Genomic DNA, 11,962 nt, shown 5'->3' with positions numbered 1-11,962 from the left:
TTATCCTTATGCCATTTTTTAAACAAGTGTGTAACATTTGCAATGCTCCAGCCCTCTGGCACCATCCCTGTATCTAAGGAGGAATGGAAGATTATGGCTAATGCCTCCATTATTTCCACCCTTACTTCCTGAGTATCCTCAGATGCATCTCATCCAATCCTGGTGACCTATTAACTTTAAACACAGCAAGCCTATCTTCTACTATCCATTTTTAGCCCAGTCAGTGTTTCAACTGTCTCTTTTTTCACTATGATTTGGGCAGCACCTTCTTCCTTAATAAAGATAGATGCAAAGAACTCATTTAGTCCCTCAGTAATTCCCTTTTCCTCCATGTGTAAAATCCTTTTTGGTCCCTAATTGACCCTTCTCCTCCTTTTACTGCTTTTACTATTTATATGTTTGTAGAAGACTTTTGGATTTCCATTTATGTTAGCTGCTAATGTCTTTTCATACTCTTCTTTCAACTGCCCTCTGAAGTTTCTATATTTAGCCTGGTTCTCACTTATTTATCAACTTGTTAAATGTATCCTTTTTTTGTTTCATCTTAGTCTATTCTCTTTCATCATCCAGAGAGCTTTGGCTTTGTTTGTCCTACCTTTCCCCCTTGTGCAAATGTCCCTTGACTATTTCCAAACTATTTCCTCTTTAAAGACAGCCCATTATTCCATTATAGTTTGGCGTACAAGTCTTTGATTCCAATTTATCTGGACCAGATTCATTCTTACCCCAGGGAACTTAGGAAAAGCATTAGAGAAGGCAGATTAAGGTGTATGGGGCAAATAGGTTTTCTTTGTACAAATGCAGAGTACGAGGAACATATCGAGTGAATTCAACTTGGAGGGTATAAATCATAGCTATTACTGAGACATGGCTGCATAACTGTCAGGAATGGGAACTAAATATACCAGGTGATCAGGTTGTCAGAAAAGTATGGAAAATAGCAGAGGCAGAGGAGTAGCCTTAGTGATTAAGGATGAAATCATTTCAATGATAAGAGGATGTAATAAGAGGTAAGTATCCAGCGGAGACTCTGTGGATAGAAATAAGAAACAGAAAAGCATTTAAGACTGTCGTGGGAGTTGTATATAGATTTCCTGGTAGCAGCTGTGAAGTGGTAGATTGTATGAATGCAGAGATTAGACTAGCATGTAGCAACAGTAGAGCAGTTTTAATGGGGGATTTTAACTTCCATATATACTGGGGTAAGCAAACTAGCAAGTCAAAGATAGTGAATTTCATCAGTATGTTTGGGTTAATTTTCTGCAACAATATGTTCTAGAATCAAAAGAGGGCAGACTATATGAGATCTAGTCATAAGTAACAAGCTGGATTTACTTAACAATCTAATAATTCATGAACATTTATCTAATAAAGATCATAATATGATCAAGTTCATTAATATTTGAAAGGAAGAAATACGAAACAGTTACTAGGATTCAGGATTGAGGTAAGGCTGACTTCAATGGGATGAGACAGAGACTGTCCACAGATGGATTCCACTCCTTTACACTTACCTTAGTTGGGAGCTGCACCTTTCTTGTCCGACCTTCCGACTCAGGGGGGATGGGTGCTCAGTCGAGGGTGGAAGGGGAAGATGGGTCAGGAAGGTAGGATGGGAGGGTAGGATGGTCAGGCAGGGGTGGGGGGTGGTAGGATGGGTAGGGGTGCTGGGTGGTCAGTTAGGAGTGGGGAGGGGTAGTCAAGGGGTTGGGGAGGTTAACGGAGGGTAGTTGGAGGGTTGGGAGATTAGTCAGGTTGCCAGTACTTTAATTACCCAGAGTTAGAAGCAGTTTCCTTCTAATCTTTCCTGGGTAACTATTCTGCTAAGAGTACCCAAACCATTTGAAATCTCTGATTCAAATTGGAGTATTGGATGGTTCCCACAGTGCAGTCCTTGTGTGGAGGCTTCCAGGGAGGGTCCCCCAGCACATCTTCCGGGGTACCTCCCTGGCACAACCCCCCGGAGATCAGAAGTTTTGTGCCGTTGTGACCAATGTTCCCTTTAAAATTATGTTTCGTGGCCCATTTTTTCAGTGCACAGTCCCTTGAAATTTCTTTTTGCCTGACCAGACACAAGCATTATTTATCCCAGACCAAGACTGTTTCAGGCTTCTGCATGGCCGCACACCCACACAAGCTTATTGGGAATGTCGGATGCGACCAGTGGTATCCTGCATGAATCAATGTTGGGGCCTCAAATATTCACCCTATTTATTAATGACTTAGGTGATGGGATAGAAAATAACATATCTAAATTTTCTGATGCCACAAAGATAGGCAGCATTGTTAAGTATTGAAATTTTATGCTTTCATCTACAAAGAGATGTCGATAGACTCAGTGAATGGGCAAAACTGTGGCAAACGGATTTCAATGTAGATAACTCCGAGGTCATCTACTTTGGACCTAGAATTTATATAATAAGCCACTTCCTAAATGATGAAAAGCTAGAAATAGCGGAGGTTCAAAGAGACTTGTGAATCCATGTACACAGATCATTTAAAAAGTCATATAACAGGTAACAGAAAATAATCAAAAAGGTTAATGGGTTACTGGTCTTCAAATCTAGAGGACGAGAATACAAAGGGGTAGAAGTCATTCTTAAGCTATACCAAGTCCTGGTTAGACCACACCATAGGAAGGACGTATTGACCTTTGTGGTAAATCTGCTGCACTGCCTCCAATGATACCTTAAATCCACGGTCTTAATTCCAAGGAGAGATTACACAAAATAGGGTTGTGTTGCCTGGAATTTAGAAAGTTGACTGGTGATTTGACCAAAGTTTTCAAACTATGAAGGGGATCAGATAGGGTAGATAGAGAGAAACCATTTCCACTGATACTAGGACTGGTGGGTATAGTCAAAAATTAGAGTCACACCTTTCAGGAATGGAATCTCACACAGTGTGGTTGAAGTTTGGATTTCTCTTCTGCAAACAGCAATTGGTGTGAGATCACTTGTTAATTTTAAATCTGAGATTGATAGATTTTTGTTAACCAAAGATATTAAGGGCTGTGGGGAAAAGGCAGGCACATGGAGTTAGGTCACAGATCAGCCATGATATCATTAAATGGTGGAACAGACTCGAGGGACTAAATGGCCAACTCCTATTAAGAACCAAAATATATTTTCATTGTTAATGTAGCTTCCTGATATGGCAAGGTTGCTGTGAGGACACTGTTTTTATAATAATTACAACCAGATGAACATTCATGGGTAATTTTCAGAATTATTGTACATGAATGTATTCTACATTCGCACCAGTGGAGGAAGGTACAGTGGCGTGCTGATTGTAAAACCACAAGTACCCTATCTGTTGTTAGGGGTGGGTGCAATTTTATGACTATTATTTTTATAATTTGTGCATTGTAAAAACAACACTTCATCACACTGAGTCCTAACACCACCCACCACCACCATCCCCTCACCTCAACACCCACTGAAGAAGCCCAGCTTCAGAGAGGTGAGCCTCAGTCCTGAGAGCAGCATCGTAGCTACCAGATTCCTATAACGAGATAAAACAGCGTTCATCGGTTAATATGAAACCACTCTTTGGGGTTCCTCTTCCTCCTTCCCTCAGCTTGTGTTGTTTTCTTCCTCCCCACCTCAGTTTGTATTTCTCCCTTCCGGCCTAACCATCTCAGTTTGTGTTTCTCTCTCCCTCCCTCCCCAACATTTTGTTCTTTTTATACAAGTTATTCAGCACAGAGCCTCAACAGTCTGAGGCACAGAGAGCATAAGGATGCATGGAATGAGAAAAGGCCAGTTATCTCATATCTTGTTGAGAGTACCATCACAAAATGCAAGTTTAACACTTACATTGTTCCACTGCATCAACATCCCCTTTTTACAGTGTTATTGAAATCATACAGCAGACTGACAATAGGCTTATCCATTTGTTTATTATTAAATTTTTTTGAAGCATCAGGAGGACTTTTAATAGTACATTTACACAGAAGACTGAAGCCTACTTTTCTACAACTTGACACCATACTTATAATCGAACTGTGTTAAACACATCGCTTTTGGCCTCAACACTAGGTAGCAACAGCAGTAGAGCTGCATCTACAATCTGTTCCCTTTACCCAATTCAACACAGAGAATTAACTACAAGACAAATATGAAGGCTAAAAAAAAATCGAGGAGACAAAAAGATTGGCGAATTATAAATTACACAAGAATCAGTGAGATACATGGAATTTGAAACCCCATGGGAGAATGAACCACAATAATACACTACTCAGCACTGTTTTTGAGATGTTGCAATCATTCTTTTAGACATATTCTTTGCTGTGTATTTTCTTGAGTGTCAGCCCCTAAGTATTGCACCCTAGATCAATATATGTCGATCACAGATTGGTCTACACTCTAGGAGGGAAACACAAATTCAAAATAACTTTTTAAAAATGTTTTAAAGCGATAACGTAATATTGATGAGTTTAGGGAGGGCTAGCTTATCCTCAGTTCCTCGGTACACAAACTGCTACTTTATTGCTATTCTACGAAACCTTCAACATGACTGGAGAGAAATTAGTAATTTGATGGTGAAATTCAGTTTTGTGTTTCCCTATTGCAAAATGTCACCAATTCTACTGAAGATTGTAAACTATGCATCTATGCACAGCAGCATTGTGTCTCATGAGGGTATCTCTATCTGAATGTTAAAGGGCACTCAACAGTCAATCAGAACACTTAGATTGCCCACCAGTATTAGAGGACAAGGATACAGAAGCAAGGTAAGAAAACATTTGTTCAGTTAAAGTTCTACTATTATTAAATTATGTAAAGTTCAGTACTGCTGTTATTCCCAGCCCACCAAGCTGCAGAAAACAGAAATCAGCACGGAAATGTTCAAGATCACCCACTAGTGCTGCCTGAAGTGAAGGTTAATGGAAATAATTGAGTATTTGTAACTTTTAAGGAAATGTACCTTGTCTTAATATTCTCCCTTTGGATTCCACTGCTGTAGGCAGCAGGTGACCTTTTTGATAGGCAAGCCACTGCTCTATATGCCTAACCAAGCCAGCATGTTACCATGGCAACAGACCCTTCCTGTGGAATCCCACCAGCAACCTTACAAGCTGTATATTATCTTTTTCTAACTGCCTTATTCAATGGTTGTTCTCATTGAAATCTTGACATCCAGGATCAGACTTAAATAAATCCACTAAAAACGTTGTGCAGAAAAAAAATAACTAACTGGAGCAAAATTTTCCTGCTTTGGATTGCCTTAAATGGATTGGCCACTAAATCGATACTGGGAACTTTCCCATGTTATTCTTCACATTGATTTGGCATATATAATATATATTTAAAAATTGAGCAGCAGATTAATTTAAGTATGTCTAAATTTAAGCAGCTGGAATTTGTCAGGGAGGTGGGCAGCGTGGTGCGGTGGTACTTCTACAGAATTCCAGGTGAGCTAGTGTCTCATTTGCCTCACTTGATGTTGCACTGCATCTGGTAAGTGGTCACACTTATAGAAAGCTGCACTGGCTCTGGATATAAGAGTAGAATTTCAATTATAAAGATGGCAGCAGTCAGACTCCACTTGAATAGATATACTCCAACTCAGGCCCTTGCACAATATCTTGTGATCGACTGAGCTCCTGTATCATCCAGTGGGGGGTAATGCATATAAGTGGGAAGCCAGACAATAATGAGAAACTAAAAGACAGCAAATCTGACATTTTTCAGCCAAATTAAGGTATTTGTGTTGGGGAGAGGTAAAAAAAACAGCCAGAACAACCATGCATTTATATCAGAACAACATCACACAGGAGTGACACAATGGTCTGTGTTTTCATGAAGTTAACATCCCTTTAATAAGGATCCTAAATAGCTGGAAATCTGAAAATTAAACAAAGTGCACAGCAAACCTTCAACTAGCAATTCCTCTTGCAGCAGGGGGTGGGTGATGGTAAGAAAGGGCAAGGACAATCTAAAGTGCTTTGTTCAGTGGCTCAGCATAAAACTCAAATGACTTCTAACTGCTTTGGACAGCTCACAGACCTACACAGATTATATCAAATAGCCATGCATTCACTGCACACTGCCCCCCAAAAAAAGGGAAAATCTCCAACCTGCAGGGTTCCCTTTAGAAGCTGCAGTTTCCTGTTCCTATTGGCACATTAGAATTAAAAATCTGTTAGACATTGTTATCACATAGGCAGTTAATTAAAACATATGACAGAGCGTATAGGTCTCATTCTTCAGTACATATTGGTTTTTGAAACATTGGGAATTTCTTGAGGTAATAAATGCATTTTGCCTCAAGTCTAAAGTTTTTTGTAAACAGCTATTTTCCATACATAATACAATGATCCCCCTCATTCCTTTTTTTGTTCCATTGCTGTTAAATATTGTTACAAAGAGAAATACTTGCAAGGAGTGTATTTCTGGGACATTTTAGTGTTAGTGATAATGATGAAGAAAGCTCGGTATATCAGATGCTATGAAATAGTGTCAGTGTAACCTGAATTAATGAGCAATAAACAATGCAAGTCAATCTCATTATTTATCAGAAAGTAAAAGCATGAATAATTTTTCATGATCCACTGTTAGAGGCATCACGTATAAAGGTTTGCAAAAACAGAGAAAAATCCATTACAATGCACATGATTAATTGGATCATGAAAAAAGGTTTCCTTTCTTTCCAAAGTTTGTCAAACCACTAAGACATTGCCTTTTAATGAAGGAGCCCTAAAACAATGATACAGCAAGAGGCTTACTGGGAGAAGTTACTGTACACAAAATAAGAGGGTTGCATTTACAGGAGGAATTTGAGCCAGTTAAAATGCCCATACCAACATTTAAAAGATTATTCTATCCTGGGCTTACAAATTGCAAGTGTAATGAGCATGTAACAGAAAGTGCTCACATTGAAGGTTTCCACCAACCCAAAATACATCATTGCAACTCTAATACAAGTTCAATCAAAATAAGACAAGAGTCCATACAAAGCTACAAAGCACTACTCCTTGCTAAGCTGGGCATCTCTACATTATTGTGTGTCCTGTCCTTATAAGCACTTTCAATGCCTGTGGTATCAAGAGAGTTAGGTAGCATTCAGCAGGCGGTTTTGATCTAGTCCTGTGGAATTGTGCAAGTCTTCAATGTAAGTAAATAAAAGAATCTTAATCATGAAAATTGACAGAACAAATGAACCAGCATTTTTGAACAATCCATCTTAAAGCATACAGTATGTGTGTATCAGTTATAATTTCTCTCTTTTTCATTACCTAGAACAGATTACATTTTTTTAAATGCTTCTTTTTTTTGCTCTAAAAGAAAAATCTGCAGTTTGTGGAAGCATTTCAGCGTTTAAAGTAGTGAATGTGTATCTTTAGCAACTAAAGTAGCCAGTCAATTCCCTTCAATGTCTCAGAGACAACTTACTTACCAAAAGAGAACCTCAGTGACCAATTAAAAACCTAACACTCACTTTCTTAAGAGTTAAGTGTTGCATCTGGAGAGGTAGCAATGAAAAAAATTAAACATAATTAGCAGAACATCCACAAATATGAATCATGTAGGTGTTTGTGTTAAGTATGAATAGGTGCAAATATCCAACCTGAAAGTTAACATACCAAAAAAGACCACATGCAGTTTCCGCAAACATGTATGGTGTTTAAAATTCTTCAGTATTGGTAAAATGGTATTTTCTTCAGATTCTGTTTAGATGTTGTAGAAACTATGCCTTTATGGCACACCTCCTAACTCTCTTTAAAGTTACTGCCAACAGTATAGTTAGAGAATCTTCTTTGGTCTGACTTTGATGCTCAATGGAACTGTTCCAGTCATATTAAACTGCTGCTTTTTCCCCTCATGGGAGGAGAATCAGCTGTTCAATCAATATTTCCCCCCAATTAAATACTTGCCCAGTCAAAAACTCAAAAAGAACAACTTGTAAATGGTTTCCATTATACTGCCTTGTAATTGGAACATTCTAATTTAATTCTCTGAAAGACACCTACCAAACAGATACTAAATTAGAAATCTCAGCATTTGGAAAGAGAATTTGTGAAAATTATTGGATGTGCAAGGAGAGGCAGGAGCATTGTGTAGGCAATAAAGGTTGTACCAAGCAGAAACTTGAACATCTGAACAGCCATATTGGACTGCGCCAGTCACTTAAACCTCAGTATATAAAAAAAGAAATAAGAATTGTCATAGAGAAAACTTGATTGCAGTTAATCAAACATTTAGGAAGACCATTGTTTCTTTTTAATACAATTTTGAGAGTCTTTCTATCTCTTGTCAGTTTCTTATAATCATCTCTGATGAAAGATTATCGATCTGAAACTTTAATTTTGTTTCCCTCTCCACAGATGTTGCCTGACCTGCTGAGTATTTTCTATTTTTATTTCTTATAATCACATTCTCTTCCCTCTGCCAAGAGCCAAGAGTGATTTCAGCCACAGATTTCTTGCTGGCCTTGTTAAAATTTTCCAAATTCAGAAAATGACATTTGCTGGCTTCTTGCTGATTTATCATGTCTCCTAAACATTACTGCTATCTAATAACAGTGCACAAATGTGAACTGAGAGTATGATTGGAAGACTGGTTCCCACCAAAGGAATCTAATGCTGTACGGCTAGAAGAGAGGCAACATATTAAAAGAACTTGGACTGTTTTAGGCCAGTATTAGACCTTCTACTGCACTATAAAACAAATCTGTGGCTCATTCAGCAGTGTATGTGGGGCTGTTAAAATAGGAGCAAACAATCTGCATACATCAACAAAGAAAGACTTGATTCATGTTTATGAGCCACTTACCATCTATTGTAAACAATAAAGGATGTAATGGCCGCACATCATGGTGACTTAGGTATTGTTTTCTAACCAAAAGCCAGGCTACCATTTTAGAAATAAATCTACATTTCACACGGAGCTCTGTCCAGCAAAGATGGCACTGACCAAATGAACCAATGAAGTTGGCATTCAGTCATTACAAAATGGTGGCTATTGTCTCCACAAAAGCAATTGTTCTCTGGGCCTCCTGTTCTATTCAATGTGGACTAAGCCATTCAAGATGGCGGCCCACCATCACCTTCTCAAGGGCAATTAGATATGTGCAATCAATGATGCCCACATCCCGAAAACAAATAAAAAATAAAATTATACTGGTCCCATCACCACTTTAAACAGCACAAGTGCTGGGTGCCACACTTACTCCTTTACAAAAATGCCTATTAGCAGAAAATAAAGCTTCATAGCAAACAAAATAAAAATATACTATACAACACAATGCATTTAAAAAAAACACTAAAATATTACAAATCCAATCTAGATTCTTTTTTGGTAGTGAAATGGATGAGCTTATTTATATGTACAGGGTACATTGAACATTCCCTTTCAAAATCCTTAGTTCTCTCCCATTGATTGGGATTAGTACAGTTGCACTGTGTCAGCTTATGTTCTTTTTGCCTAAATGTCAAGTGCACCATCAGAAAATCTGGATCCTTCAAGAGAAGCTAACCTAATTTCATCCCGACCACTACATTTCTATGTTGCTCTGCACAGGGCTGCCACCTGTTCAGTTTCTGAATGGTGCATTCAGAAATTTCTAACATGAAAAACAAAAAAACTGGTCTATTTTCTAATAAAACTTAGAAGTCCATTTCTCCTCCATTGATTTATATGTTTTATGATGTGGAAGTATTAGTCATTAAATCAAAATCTGCAAAAAAAGGTTATCTTTCTTTAAAATCAACAGCATGATAAGTATTCAAGCTTAAGCCATGATCTCAATCTGCCCCTATTGTGTCCCTGGTCTGCACTTGTGCAGCAAAAGGTGGCAATCAGAGCTGTGCACAGCAGAAATATGCCATTCAAGCATTTTCAATCTAACAATTTAACAATACAATTAACACTGAAAACAAGGCCAATCTGGCTGCTGCAGAGAAAGAGGACAGGCCAAAGTAAAGCCTGCAGTCATCACGTTTCCCGGAGAACAGAAGTAGTGGAAATTTAAAAAAAATGAAACTTGGCACACAGGCTTTGGTGAACAATTCAAATAGCTGCAGTGACCCTTTTCCAACAAGCTGTTGGCCAATATTTAGTTCAATTTGGCTGGATCAAGAAAACAAATTAAAAGAGAATGTCTACATTGATAAGTCATAGGTTATGATGGTACAAAGGCTCCAGTTGGAGAAAAGCAGAATTAAGAATCTCAAGGTGGAAAGATTCCCTTTTCCCCCCCATATTTCATTTATTCATTAATTATATGGTCCAGCTTGTGTAAAAGCATCTCAATATTCTTTACTCAACCATTCTCCAGATGCATCACCACAGTTGGCTGCTGAGAGAACCTATTGCAATGCTGCAGGGTTCCCACAGTAGAACAATCTTCTCACAGATCAGCTCACCAGCTAGAGTGACCCAAGGTCACATTGAGAACTTTCAAGAATGTGTCACTCAAATCACATCTCAACAGTATGATCATGATGGCAGCCATCCAGATTAGTGGACTAAGGAAAAAGTTCAATTTCACCACATGCAAATAAATATTCCAGGAATAGGATTCTGTAATAACATTCATTGATACAGTTTCCATGAAACACATTTAAAATCTGATGTGCACATAGGTGGAATGCAACAACCAACACTTGCCTGCAGTATACAAGCAGCACAAAACATTTCCCAAATGTTTGTTTCCCTTTCTGAACACCCCGGGTTTGGCAAAAAAATCAACAAACGCTGTCTTCTTGCAAAAAAACGGAGGCCATTCCCCACCCCATTCCCCAGAAAATCCCATTATTAGAATTGATCTGCAAAATTTGATAAAACTGTGAGGTCCCAGTGATTCCATGTCTTCTGTTGTACCTTCACCCCATTTTTAAAAAGTGAGCAAGAATTACCCTATATTACTGGATGTAAGTGCGCAAATCAAATGGTTCTTTGACAAAAAATAGATTATGGGGAGAAACTGTGCTATGTACCGAACACTTTTTTGAAGATTTAATTAATTTGAAGTCTTTTGTTTAATATAAAGTTCAGCAAATAATTTCCCTCCCCGCCCCCCCCCACACCCCCACCTTTTGTTCTCCTTTACCGTTGTTGCTAGGTACAAAGTAATTGTCTTCAGAAATTGTTCATGAAGCATTGTATATAGGTTTCTTAGTAAGAAGCAGCTCCTAACTGGACTCTATCAAAACACAAACACAGTGTGATTGGAAAATGAACACTGGTGATGTCCTGTGGGCAGGGTGAACGAGGCACTTTGATTGGCTGGTATTCTAATAAACTTCCCTTCCATCCCGACACTAGGTGGTAGTGTTGTCAAGAATCCAGTTGCGGTTAGGCACTTGGCTGCAAGTTTGTAAGGCAGTGCCTGCTGTCTGCTATGTCATCAAGATTGGTTTCTGCCGTATTTCTAGAATATCTGAAGGGAGAGAGAAAGGCAGATTCAATAGTGTTGAAAAATCATTTACAAGCTTAAGATCAAGCCAAAATACTATGTAGAACATAGAGTCTCACAAAATAATTGAGGTTCTATGGGTGAAAGAGGTAATAATTTTCTCATTATTTGGAGTCAAGGGATCAGATGCAGCAGGGAACCTGGAAATTGATCATTCTCTACATTGTTCATGTAAGGGTCTATTTCTGAATCATTTAACAGGAGTTGGTAATTATTTGCTTTTGAAATATAATCTCATTTTAATTCAGTCAGTTGATGCATGTCATTTTAATTCAATTCTGCACATAGATAATGTTTGGGAAAAGATTATAAAAATCACTGGAATCTGAAAATCTGATCACAGGTTTCTCAGAAAACTGAAAATAATCCGGCACTGAAAGTACAAGAGAAACACATTCAGAGGAAACTAGTTGTTAACCTCATCTCAGTAATACAACTTTGGTCTACAAGACAAAAATTCTTGATTTAGGTACCACTCCAGAGACTTCAGCACAAAAGCAAGGCTGACAGGAGTGCTGCATCGTTGAAGGCGCTGTCATTC

The 11,962-nt window shown here is 38.3% G+C and overlaps 1 protein-coding gene across 2 annotated transcripts in view; it reads right to left on the bottom strand.

The window, feature by feature from the left end:
- Nucleotides 1–3,882: 3,882 nt before the first annotated feature.
- kiaa0930 overlaps nucleotides 3,883–11,962 on the bottom strand; it is a 102,406-nt gene continuing 94,326 nt past the window's right edge. For both annotated transcript variants that reach the window (XM_078568332.1, XM_078568330.1), the window contains one exon: nucleotides 3,883–11,385. In XM_078568332.1, the coding sequence (XP_078424458.1) occupies nucleotides 11,345–11,385 (41 nt within the window). In that variant the 3' untranslated portion in view covers nucleotides 3,883–11,344. The remainder of the gene's footprint in view (nucleotides 11,386–11,962) is intronic.

This window comes from Cetorhinus maximus, chromosome 22 (genome assembly GCF_964194155.1).
Source record: "Cetorhinus maximus chromosome 22, sCetMax3.hap1.1, whole genome shotgun sequence".
NCBI lineage: Eukaryota > Metazoa > Chordata > Chondrichthyes > Lamniformes > Cetorhinidae > Cetorhinus > Cetorhinus maximus.
Note: the sequence above shows the minus strand (reverse complement) of the source record. Positions and strands in the feature narration are given on the sequence as shown.